This window comes from Stenella coeruleoalba (genome assembly GCF_951394435.1).
Source record: "Stenella coeruleoalba genome assembly, chromosome: 2".
Taxonomy (NCBI): domain Eukaryota; kingdom Metazoa; phylum Chordata; class Mammalia; order Artiodactyla; family Delphinidae; genus Stenella; species Stenella coeruleoalba.
The window spans coordinates 12900070-12913791 of NC_137147.1; the positions used below are offsets into that span (position 1 = coordinate 12900070).

The following is a 13722-nucleotide window of genomic DNA, read 5'->3' on the forward strand; positions in this document are numbered from 1 at the left end:
TAGAGACTTTAAGAACATTAATTCAAATTATAAACTCTTATTTAGTGAGCATTTCAGGTTGAATTAGCATCTCATTTGCTCACAGAATTATAGAGCTGGCAGGGACACTGAAAGATCGTCTGCTGTAGCAGGTGAATGTCTGATTCAAGGCCTGGCATCTCCTTTTATAAGCAGTGTGTGTGTGTGTGTGTGTGTGTGTGTGTGTGTGTGTGTTTGCACGCGCGTGCGTGCATGTGCATGCATGTATGTATACGTGCGCACTTCCTAAGAAGAATATGCTGACTCTGGAAAGAAGACAGCAATTTCTGAAAGCATCCAGAAGGGGCCAACTGTGCCTCCCAGCCCAGAGACCACTAAAAGCAGAGAAGCTCTGGATTGATGGGGTCTTCACAGGAGGTCTAGGCCACCCACCCCCCGCACTGGGTGGTTTCCGTTAGCATCCCCTCTCTACACCCTGTGTCGGGGCTTGTCTTGCACTGAGTTGAGTACATCTGACACCTCTGGGAGCCCGGCTGTTCTAGAGGTGAGAACACAGGACTAGCAATCTGGGGCTGCCTGTACCAGGACTTTGCTTTGAGACTCTTGACTCTCTTTTCCCCAGTTACTTTTCAGCCTTGGAAACTGAGATCCCTGGAAACTGTCTTACTGCCTTTGAAGTCCTTGCCACAGAGACATGGTATTGTAATGAGGTTTTTCTGGTACTTCCAGTTATAAACTGCCCTGTGGGTCATGTTACAGCAAGGCATCAGAGTGTACCTGGCCTGGGCCTGGCTTCAGAGATGCAGTTAAGATAAATGACGAAACAATGCCTAATGTTTTAGTACATAGTTCCTATAATTATATTTTATTGTGTTGCCTTTTATTGTGTTGCTTAACTTCAATGAGAAATTAATTCCCTGTTCATTTTAAGGCGACTTAAAAAAATCCAAATATTTGCTTTGGCTTGTAGTCCTGCACAGTCATCCAGCTCAAGATGGTGTCCCAGTAGTTCAACCCTCATGGCTCAGATGAGGAGAAGAGGCCGGTGATCCCGGGACTTGCCTAGGGTGATGCAGCTCCTGGTGGGAGGGGAAACCACTGCCCTAAGCTCTGGACTCCGATTTCTATGCCTTTACCATTTGAAACTCATTTTTATGGTCACTGCTCTTATCAGATACCGAATATGCTGTCAGCAGCTCCCTGAGACAGGATATTATGAGCAGAGTTTTGTAGTTGGATAGACCAGGGGTCGAAACTTGGCTTTACCCTTTACTAGCTGTGGGACCCTAAGTTCAATCTTATCTATAAGGTTCTGTTAACACCTTCCTCGCCAGGGTGGCTGTGGGGATTTTAAGTGGTGCATGTCAAACCCCAGGCACAGTGCTGCGTGCTGAGTAGGGCCTTGACAAACGAACCTTTACTATTACGGAAACTGTGCAGCCTTACGCGCCCAGATCAGGCTCCTAGCTGAGGAATCTCAAGTTTAGACAATCCTGAAAGAATGTGGGGATTTTAACCCCTCAGTGATCGCTGGATTTATTTATTATCTTTTTGGCAGTGAGACGTGTAGCTCTCCACTTGCTCAGCCAAACCTCCAGCCCTTGAGGAAAGAAAATGGAGCTCCCTTTCAGAGGTGACGAAACCTTGGTGTGGAAGGAAACAAGGGACGGAGAGTCCGGGTTGCCATATTATGTTGCATCTGTAAGATGCGCCTCAACAGAGTGATTCGGGGGCTGAACGCATTTGAACTTTTAAGTGTCCAGGGTCCTCAGCTGCCCCTCATTGACTGGTGTCCCCTCCCAACCGTGATGTTCCACTGGTCCCTGACGACTGCACAGCACCTTTGCTTCCAGCAGTCCACCCTGCCTCAGACTCTTAGACCATCCATCACCTGGGGCAGGATACACTTGTCCCAGCTCAGGGGCTCCCTTGTAATCTCAGTTCTGGCCCTTGTGCAGACCTCCTGTTTCTTTTCCCACAAGTTTGGGAGGAGGGTAGTACCCATTAAACAGGCCCGAACAGGCTAATGCACATGGAAGAGCTTCGAAGCAGTCAAGTATGATCTAAATGACTTTATTATCATTAGTTTAGTTAAAAGATGTTGCCCTTCATAGAAAGGACCTTTCAGAATCAGAAGTGAGTCCATCTGTGGGAATTTCCCATGGGAAGGGAGATACATTTTGGGTCCAGTGGCTACTCAGCATTCTTTAAATCACAGCATGTAGTCAGCCACTTTTTCCACCCATGCTTTAAAGTTGGCCTTGATGATTGGTCATGGAGCACTTAGCGTCTACTCTTTTGTACACGGCTTTGATTTTGGAGATACAGATCTTATGGAGATGTTTATTAGGCATCGCTCCCACACCAGCTATTTTTCAAGTCTGATTTTTATTTTTGTCATGCATTTCTCTGGAAAAAAAGTAACCAAAAACATTACTGATGATAGCTTTCCAAACTGACAAGGCATTATCTGACATTTTAATGGGGGCCAATTTGGACTGTGACCTCAGAACTCTGCTTCTCAGATAGTGTCGATCCGATCCCAGACACTTGAAAATTGACAGTCTAGTCCAGAGGTCCTGTAAGCAGCTTTCGACAGAGAACTGCATGTTCTGGAACTGAGCTGCATAGCCACAAATTCACTGTGGTAAATTAAATCAAGACTCCGCTGTTGCTCTGAGATGTGCGTGGTGGCACATGGAATGAACGTCACAGCATTTGGGAGAAGGAAAGGAACAGTATTTACCCTTAAGGGCGTCCTACCCGAGAATGGACTCCTTGCCAAAGACCCATTTGCCAGCCAAGAGCTTAGGTGTCCACATAGCTACCTAATCAGAACGGGAATCCACAGAAAACACCAGTCTCTCCTCATGGTGGAGGATTAAGTTGTGTAGCTGCTTTGAATATTCTTACCAACTATGCGTGGCCATGGATTGCAGCCCTAGATAAGTGGATTTCAGCTATTTCAGAATGTACAGTACAGATGATAGTCAAACTGTGTTGAACTGGATTTGCCTTTTCTTTGACTCAGTGGGCTTGTCAGGTCCCTGAGGGCCTTGGTCATCTTCATGAGCATTAGGGGTCAGAGTCCAGCCTGCAGTAGTATCAAGTGCCAAAGACTAGACCCATTTTTTCCTGGCCCTTTGACATACTCTGGAGAATTTGTTTTCTTTATATTAAGTCCCTGATACCGACTTGCACAGTATTTGGCTGCTTCTCATACAAGCAGAAGGCAGATTATGAAACAATTTATCTCTTTTTGTTGTTTTCTGGAGATTTTAATTTTGTACAAATGAGCACTTAAAGCACATTTAGGAAGCCCCAATCAAGTGCTTGCTTTTGAGTAGTTCCAGAGCTGTTCTACCAAATGGTGAATTTGTTCAGTTTATCTTGTATGCTCCTTCAGAGAAAATTTTAAGAGGTTGAAACAGAGTTCACACTGGAGAGAGGGTGCTTAATAATTTTTTTTTTGCAACCATATAAACAACTTTGGCTCTAAAGGAAAGGGAGTGAATATTGAGCACTTAGGACTGGGGGGACATTAAAACAGTTATTATATCTATTCTTCATGTTCAAAAAGTTTAGTAGAGACATGGAAGTTAAAAATAGAACTGAATCTAATTTCTAGAGATGAAAACTACAATGTCTAAGATGAAAAATACACTGAATGTGATTAATGGCAGATTAGACATTGAAGAAAAGATTAGTGAACTTGAAGACGTAGCAATAGACACCATCTAGAATGAAACAGAGTGAAAACTTTTTTAAAAAGTGCAAAGAATATAAGTGAGTTGTGGGATAACTTCAAGTGGCCTAATATGTGTGTAATTGGAGTCCCCTAAGGAAGGGGAAGGGTAAAAAAAAAATTCTGAAGAAATAATGGCTGAATGTTTTTCAGATATTATGAAAACTATAAATCCTCAGATCCAGAAAGTTCAGTGAGGCCCAAGCACAAGAAACATGAAGAAAACTAAACCAAAGCACTTCATAACCCAAACTGCTCATGACCAGTAATAAAGAGAAAATCTTTAAAATAGCCAAAGGAAAGACCCATTACATGCAGACGAATAAACATAAGGTGACAGCAGATTTGTTGTAAAAAAACATGCAAGTGAGAATACACAGAGGAACATCTTTAGTTCTAGGAGGGTGGAGGGCATGGGCGGGGGAAGCAACCTGTCAAGTGGATGAAAATGAAAATGTTCTCAAACATGAAGGTGGAATAAAGCCTTTTTCAGACAGACAGTAACTGAAAGACCTCATCATCAGCTGAACTACACTATAATAAATATTAAAGGAATCCCTTTAGGTAGAAGGAAATATGAATCTGCACAAAGGAACAAAGCGCACTGGAAATCGTAACTATATTAGAGCCTATATCAGTTTTTCCTCCTTACTAAAATGTCTTTAAAACATAATCCACCATTTCAATAAAAATAATCATCATGTAGCATTGGATTTATAATCTATGTAAAAGTATAATGTATATAATAAGAAGATATGGACTGGAAAGAGAGAAATGGAAGTATGTAATAGTAAAGGTGTTATGCTGTATGTGAATTAGTATAATATCATTTGACGTAGACTGTGATAAGTTAAACCTTCAAGCAACCACTGACAGCAATCCTTGGAGACTTCCATACCCTGTTTCAATAAATGATAGAACAAGTCAACAGATGATCAGTAAGGATACAGAAACGTTGCAACAACACAATCTACTAATTTTACCTAGTTGGCATTTATATGTCACTCCACCCAACAACAGAATACACATTCTTTTCAAGATTCTTACCAAGATTGACCATATTCCGGGCCAGAAACAAATTTTGACAAAATTAGAAGGGTTCAAATATGTTCTCTGACTTCTGTCAGAGATCCCCAAGACCACCCTCAGGTCAGTGATTCACTAGAAAGACTCACAGAACTCAGAAAAGCTATCATACTCATGGTTACAGTTTATTACAACAAAAAGCTACAGATTAAAATTAGTAAAGGCACATAAGGCAGAGTCCAGAAGGGACCACAAGATTTAAGTCATCTTCTCACAGTGGGGTGATATGGACAGCACTTAGTTCTCCCAGCAACGATGTGGGACAGCACTAATGGTGTACTGCCAGCCAGGGAAACTCGCTCAGGCCATCATGTCCACGGTTTGTATTGGGGGTCAGTCAAGAAGGCATAGAACTTAATTATTTGGTCTCTAGTCTCCCTAGAGGTCAAAGTGGTATAGTGTGGCCTAAGACCTACACTGTAAATCACATTCTAAGTATAACTAAATGGCGTGGCCTGAGGCCCCAGATGTACAAAGACACTCTTATCCGGTAGGATATTCCAAGGGCTTAGAGCTTTTCTCCCAGCTGATCAAAGGCCAGTCCTTTCTCTGGAATGTGCAGAGTTTGAACATCTCAAGCCTGTTTAGTCTTTACTGCATAGACCATAATGGAATTAATTTAGAAATCAATAACAGAAAGATCTTTGGACAATCCATGAGTGTTTGGAAACTAAATAACACAATTTTAAAGACGAAATCAAAAGTTAAATTAGAAAGTATTGTGAACTGAATAAAAATAAAAACGTAACATATCAAAATTTGTATGATACTGCTAAAACTACTTGGTGAGAAATTTATCACACAAAGTGCATATATTAGAAAAGGAAAAAGGTCTCAGATGTATACTTTGGCTTCCACCCTAAGAAACTGGAAAAGGAAGAAAAAATTAAGTCCAGTGTATGCAGAGGAAAGGAAATAATAAAGATCAGAACAGAAATAAATGAAGTAGAAAACCGGAAAATAATAGAGAAAAATCAGTGAAACCAAAGTCAATGAAATCAAAAATCTCAATGAGAATTTCAACTGTTCAACTGATAAACTGTTAGACTGTTCAGGATGAAAATAGAGGACACAAACTGCCGACATCAGGAATGAGAGAGATGTCACCATTAGAGATTCTACAGATACTAAAAGGATCAGGGAGCATTATAAACAACACTATACCAATACATTTGACAACTCAGAAGAAATGGACAAACTACTTAAAAGATGTAAACTACCAAAGCTCACTTAAGAACAAAGAGATTATCTGAACAACCGTATATCAAAGAAATGGAATTTATAGTTAAAAAGCTTCCACACAGAAAACTCCAGGTCCAGATGGCTTTACTGGTAAATTCTACCAAACATTTAAGAACAAAATAGTAATTCTACACGAACTCTTCCAGGAAACTGAAGGGAGGAGAATACTTCTCAAGTCATTTTATGAGGTTAAGACTTACCCTAATCCCAAAACCAGACAGAGACATTACAAGGAATCTGTAGACAAATATTCCTCAGGAACATAGATGAAAAAATTCCAAGCAGAAATTTAACAAATCAAATCTAAAAATATAAAAAAAGGCTAATACATCATGGTCAATAGGGTTTATCTCAGGAAAGGAAGTTTGGTTTAATATTTGAAAATCAGTCGATTTAATTCACCAGATTAAATAAAAGAGAACAACCCATAGACACAGAAAAAGGATTTGAGGAAATCCAACATCCATTTTTGATATAAACTCTTAGCAAAATTGGTGTAGAAGGGATCTTCCTCAACCTAATAAAGGGCATCTATGAAAATCTGATAGTTAACATCAAACTTCATGTGAAAGACTAAGTGCTTTCTCCCTTAGGTCAGTAATAAGATAAGGATGTCTGCTCTTACCATTTCTATTCAGTGTTGTACTGGAGGTTCTTGACAGTGCAATAAGGCAATAAGGCAATAAATAGAAATAAAGGCATCCAGATTGGAGAGGGGGAAGTAAAACTGTCTTTGTTTGCAAACAACATGATTGTGTAGAACTAATAAGTGAATTTAGCAAGGGTACAGAATATAAGATCACTATTCAAAAATCTATTGTATTTCTATATGTTAGCAATGAACAAAAGGAAATGAAAATTAAAACAATACCACTTACAACAGCATAATAAATATGAAATACTTAAATCTGACAAAAGGTTTGCAAGGCATGCACACTGAAAGCTACAAACCATTGCTCAGAGATGTAAAGAAGACCTACATAAATGAAGAGACATACTCTGTGCATAGGTCAGAAAACTCAATACTGATTTTAATAGACATTTCACCAAAGAAGATGTATGGATAACAAATAAGCACATGAAAAGTCAGTATCATTAGTCATTATGGAAATGCAAATCAAAACCACAATGAGATACCACTTCACACCTACTTAGATGGCTATAACAAAACAGTCAGACAAGAGCAAGTATTGACAGGAATGTGGAGAAACTGGAATCCTCATAAGTTGCTGGTGGGAATGTAAAATGGTATAGCCACTTTGGAAAACAAGTGTTTTTTAAACAGTTAAAAGTGAATTTGTTATCTGACCCAACAATTCCACTTCTAGGTATTTACCCAAGAGAATTAAAAATATATGTTCACACAAGAAAATTATACCTGAATGTTCATAGCAGCATTATTCATAATAGCCAAAAAGGAAGCAACCCAAATGCCCATTACTGGCAAATGGACAGATAAAATGCACTATATCCATACAGCAGTAGAAAGAAATGGAGTATTGCTGTAACTTGGAGGAACATTGAAAACATTATGCTAAGTGAAAGAAGTTAGACACAAAAGAGCAGATATTATATGATTCTGTTTTTATGAAGTGTCCAGAAAAGGTAAATCTACAGAGACAGAAAGCAGATTGACAGTTGCCTGAGGCTGGGGCTGAGAATAGAGATTGATTTGGGCAGTCAATCATGTGATCATTTGGGGATGATGGAAATGTTCTTAAACTGGATTGTGTTGATGGTTGTACAACTCTATGAGTTTATTTAAAAAATGTTGAATTTTACTTAAAATGAGTGAATTTTATAGCATGTAAATTATCTCTCAGTAGAGCTATTTTTAAAAAATGATATACTGTATACTGGTAATCCAGACACATAATATTGGTGAAAGAATAGACCAAAAAAATCAGTGGAACAGAATAGAGAGCCCAGAAATAGACCTACTCGACTATAATCAACTGATTTTTGACAAAGGAGCAAAGGCAGTTCAATGGGGAAAGGTAGTCTCTTCAACAAATAGTGCTGGAACAAACGAACATACACATGCCACATATATATATATGTGTGTGTATATATATATATATATATATATATATATATACACACACATATATATATATAGACAAAAACCTTATACCTTTCACAAATATCAACTCAAAATGGATTGTAGACCTAAATGTAAAATGCCAAACTATAAAACTTCTGGAAGATACCATAGGAGAAAACCTAGGTGACCTTGGATTTAGCAGTGGCGTTTTAGAGACCACACCAAAAGCACAATCCTTGAAATAAAAAATTGATAGGTTGGACTTTATTAAAACTAACAACTTCTGTTCTGTGAAAGACACTGTTAAGAGAATGAAAAGTCACAGACTGCGAGAAAATATTTACAGAATAGATATCTGATAAAGGACACGTATCCAAAATATACAAAGAACTCAAAAGTCAACAGTAAGAAAACAAACAACTGAATCGAAAAAAGGGCAAAAGATCTGACCAGACGTTTCACCAAAGAAGGTATACAGGTGGCAAATAAGCGTAAGAAAAGATCAATATCATATGCCATTAGGGAACTGCAAGTTAAAACAACAGTGAGACACCCCTATACATACTAGAATGACTAAAATTCAAAAAACTGATAACACCAAGTGTTGACAAGGATGCTGAATAGTAGGAACTCTCATTCATTGCTGGCGGGAATGCAAAATAGTACAGCCACTTTGGAAGACAGTTTAGTAGTTCCTTATAAAGCTAAAAATAAGATCTGATAGAAAAACCCAAACAAAATTTTTGGCCAACCCAATAATATTTATTCTTACAAAGCTATCTGTAAATTAAATATATTTATTTAGCTATTTCTTGCAAACACATTCTCACCATACAATCCACCAGTTCCCCTTCTTGGTATTTACCCAATTGAGTTGAAGTCTATGTCCACACAAAAACCTGCACGTGAATGTTTATAGTAGCTTTCTTCATAATTGCCAAAACTTGTAAGCAACCGTGGTGCCTTTAAATAATGAATAAATGGAATGTTATTTAACGACAAAAGGAAGTTAGCTATCTGCCTACAAAAAGACATGAAGGGAGCTTAAAAGCATATTTCTACGTGAACGAAGCCAATCTGAAAAGGCTACCTACTGGATGATTGCAATTATATGATATTCTGGACAAAGCAAAACTGTAGAGACAGTAAAAAGATTAGTGGTTGCCACGGGTTCAGGAGGAGGGCTAGAGGGATAGAGCACAATTTTAGGGCAGTGAGTCAATTCTGTACGATGCTGTGATGGTGGATACATGACACCATGCATTTGTTAAAACTCATGGAACTTCACAACCCTAAGAGTGAACCCTAATGTAAACGATGGACTTTAGTTAATAAAAAGTAAGAGTCAATAAAAACAAAAGAAATCATGATGAAACATTAAAAAAGCGCAACCTCAATATAGCTGTTAAACAGTAACAAAATCTTTGGCCGATCCGCACCTTCTGTGACAACGTGGTCACCTCTGAGCTCCCCGGCACACTGTCCTCAGCTGTGGGCTCCCTGTGGATGGAAGTGGTTTCTCCTTCCCATGCAGTACGACCACCTCCTATCACCTTCTACAGCCTGGAGGGACTGTCACAGTTTGATAAGAGCACCTTGGAGGAGGCCCTTCTCAGAGTGATGCATGGGAGGCTCTGGGTCACTTGCTGGCCTTTGGTGTGTTTGGTCCCCTCTGCGGTGGTGTCTGCTCTGAAAGCCAGCAGCTCACTTGACAGGTGTTGCTTGGGAGGCCCCAGACCTGGGTTCTCATTCCTGCTGTGCTGTTAACTGCCTGTCAGGTTTTGGGCAAGTCGCTTACTTTACCATGATGGCTCTCAGCTTCTTCGTCTATAAAATGAGTGGCTTTCCCAGGGACCTCTCTGGCCCCTTCCAGCTGCAGAGCCGGACTGTGTCCGCATTGAAGCTTCTCGCACCCTCGTGCGTGGAGTGAACGTGTGCAGTGTGTGTTTCCCGGTACCCCAGGGCACTTGACACAGCAGAAACCCTCCCCGCGGGGCTCCCTCTCTGCCTCCAATTGCAGGCGGGGACCTGGAGCCCGACGTGCCCCAGCCTGGTTGCCCAGAGCAGGGGCTGAGGTTGGTGCTCGGTTTACACAACAGCTGCTCCTCTCAGCATTGTTGTTTCTCAGTCTTTCATGCTTTCATATCCCGTCCCAGCCCTGAACTCTCTCTTGGCAAAGAGTAACCCCTCCATCTCCCAAGATGTGCCCACACAGCAATGTTCTGGGTGTTTTCTTGGCCTGGAACTGAGAGGTGGCTTGGGGTGTTGTCATCACTACAGAACTCTAGGGCTGAGAGTTGGAAGATTTTCCTGGTAACTGAGGCTCCTGAGAGCATTTAGAAATGTTTTGTGTTCAATCGGTTAAGTGTACATCATGGGACAGAAGATACTCTGTACCTAGTATTGTGCTGTGAGCCTACCTGTACTTACTTTAAAAAATTCTTTAAGGACCTTGAGACATACTTGAATGAGAAGCTCTGTTAGATCTGAATGGAATCATGGTGAAGTACCCGATCAAATTCTCAACCTGGATATCAAAGTCAAATGGTGCTTTCTGTATATATAGGGGCCTCCTTCATCTGAAACTTATGGATATTCTTTTTGGTACTCCATTTTGCTGTTCCCTTTTGTCCTTAAAGAGAGAGGGCAGAGTATCTGCTTCTCTAATATTATCTGGCCCTCTAGCGCAATATTAAAAAATTAAGCCCCATGGGGCTTCCCTGGTGGCGCAGTGGTTGAGAGTCTGCCTGCCGATGCAGGGGACACGGGTTCGTGCCCCGGTCCGGGAAGATCCCACGTGCCGCGGAGCGGCTGGGCCCGCTGAGCCATGGCCGCTGAGCCTGTGCGTCTGGAGCCTGTGCTCCTCAGCGGGGAGAGGCCCCAGCAGTGAGAGGCCCGCGTACCGCAAAAAAAAAAAAAAAAAAAAATTAAGCCCCATGAAAAACAACTTACCCAGTTTTTGTATGTTGATTTTTTTTTTAGGACTTTGTTTAGAGAAGTTGCCTATTTCTTCTTCTACCAGTAATCTCCTTGTGGATCGGGAACAGGACGTCATCACGTGTTATGAGAAGGCAGGGGACATTGCACTCCTGTACCTCCAAGAGATAGAAAGGGTAAGTGAGGACCATGTGTTCGTTCAGTTGATAAGTTTTTAAAATTTCAAATCAGATCTCACAGAACTGTGGTCAGCCTCTGGAAGCCTTCAGCTTGTCTGTCTCTGGGTGCAAAGCTTTGCTTCTGTTCTTTAATGCTATGGAGAATATGGTGGTAAATGCGGCACCTTGTGAAAATAGATGCGTCAGTGTTTGGGAACCATTTTAACATCCTCTGAGCAGAAATGACACTATGCATCTGTTTATACCCTCAGTGCCCCGAAGCTGGCTACTCATTCCTGTTCTCATAGGCAAAACAGGTTGAGCTTCCTTTGTACTTGTGTGGATTCTGTACCAACACAGGGTACATCTGGAGTTTGGGAGGCTTTACCTCAATGGTCATGCCAAAGGGCTGCTGGGGACTCTCAACCAACCTGCTTGGAGCAGGCTGTGTTCCTTGAGACCATCTGGGATGGTTTTCTCCCAGCAGTCAGTGGTTTGCCTCTGCTGTGGGGAATGAAACCAGAAGCTGATCAGAGGGCCATCTGAGGAGAGAACGAGTGAGCAAGGCACCCTGAGCTCACGCCCTCAGACAGAGGACGTTGAAGGCTGGATGAGGCTGGGGAGCTTGGGCAATTTGTCTGTTCAGAAGGATCGCTGTCTTTGGCTCTGCTCTTCACTAAGTTACCTCCTTCACTTCTCAGCGTTAATGTTCCTATCTGTAAAAGGAGCATGATAATGGTTCCTACTTCATGAAGTTCTTGTAGGCATTGTAAAAGGTCCTTTAAATAAAGGCATTTAGCCCAGATTCAGAAATGAATTGGATTCTTGGTAATTGACACTTATTTTTCCTAAAAACAATAGCCCCTAGTCAAGTCCGCCCCTTGCAGAGCTTCCTGGTGTTCTAACCAAGGCTCGGTCCTGATATTTCCCCTTTCGGACCCAGAGGTGCATCCTGTGAGATTGTTTAAAATGAGTAGAAGTTCTGTGAGACTTTTTGAAAATGGTCAGAATCTTGTTTCCCATCAACTTATGGGTTCTCTGTTTCCTTAAGGATTAGAATAGAGAGGGACTACCAAAGTCTTGATAGTTTTTGTTATTTTATAAGTGTACAGACTGGAAGTAGTTTCTTTCATAGAAATCTTTTTGTAGTGTGTTGATGTGGGTGGCAAGGATCAGAATTACCTTTCAAGAGCAGGGAGAGTAGGGTGAGAGCCACAGAGAAGAGGGGGAGAGGATGATGGGAGTGGTGTCTGGCCTGGCCCATACCAGAATGGTTTATACATCATGGTTCGCGATATCCAGGAATTCAGGAATATATTTGGCTGTCTTGCCAAAATGTTGTTCTATGAGAAAGGAATTATTTGTTATTCAGAACTGATGGTACGATCTTTAGAGAAATGATCATGCAGCTTGATTTTAAAATCTGCATGATTTTCTTTGTCTACCTCCCTGATGGCCAGTGCTGGGCAGCTGAGAAGTCTGCTTATGCCAGCTAAGCTGTTCTTGTGGACCCCACAGTCCTTGCCACTTAGAGGACCTTATTTTGCATTTTACTCTCTGTTGTCACGCTGGGGCTGCCTTCTCCTGGCTGGGAGAAAGGAGGTTCATCTGTTATGTGTGTCTTTAATGATGTGGGAATTGGCAGATCTAGATGTACTTCCTGTTGTGTTCCTTTATAACCACCTATTCACCACTGGGTTCTTTAGCCAGACCAGAAAGGAGACTCTCATAATCGTAGGACTTAAAATAAATATTTTTCGTGGTTTTGAGGAAACAGTGATCATAGGATGTTAGATTTTGAGAAAAAAATGGAGGCCCAGAAAGGGAGACCCCCAAGGACACACAGGAAGTTAGGGCCAAAGCTAGGATTAGAACTCAGCTCTTCTGACACCTAGTTCAGCATCACTTACTTCATTATCCCAGGCCGCTGCCAATAAATATGGAACCCCGTAGTTTCTTACACCCTTATATGTAGAAAGTGCTCAATAAGTATTTGACCAAGCAAGCCATAGCTCTTAGTAGTGTGGGGAAGCAGCCTCACTCAGTGTATGGTTCAATTTCAGGGTATATATTAGATGACTTTCACATTTCTGGCTCTGATTTTCCAGTCTGAGTTTTCCTTCATGGGAAACCACTTTGGGTCTCCCCAGATCCAGGAAGCTGGGGTATTAGAAATGAGAGAGATTGAATGAATGAAACATCTGTTTTGACTGTAGTAGATGCTCAATAAATTATCTGTGACTAATTAGAAGTCTAGGGGAAAAATGACCTTCCTTAAGTGACCACTGGGCTTGGTGGAAGTTCAGGGGTTTTTATGAGGCAAGACAATTGTGCAGAGGAAGATACCTGTTTGGCCTTTTTTTTCTTCCTTTAACTTAAGTGACTTTTAAGAATTATGCTAAATTGAAAACAAATGTTAGGAAAATAAAATCTGAAGGAAGCAAAAGACTGGGGCAAGCTTAGGTAAATAGTGCTTTGCTTTTCTGGGTAGGTAGCCCTTTAAGTAGAAAACCCCACACACTGTTCCTGTG

The 13722-nt window shown here is 41.0% G+C and overlaps 1 protein-coding gene across 3 annotated transcripts in view; it reads left to right on the plus strand.

Annotated features, from left to right (window-relative positions):
* Positions 1-13722, plus strand: part of TTC7B (tetratricopeptide repeat domain 7B) — a 238285-nt gene that overhangs the window by 46842 nt on the left and 177721 nt on the right. For all 3 annotated transcript variants that reach the window (XM_079912560.1, XM_079912558.1, XM_079912559.1), the window contains exon 4: positions 11079-11209. In XM_079912560.1, the coding sequence (XP_079768686.1) occupies positions 11079-11209 (131 nt within the window). The remainder of the gene's footprint in view (positions 1-11078; positions 11210-13722) is intronic.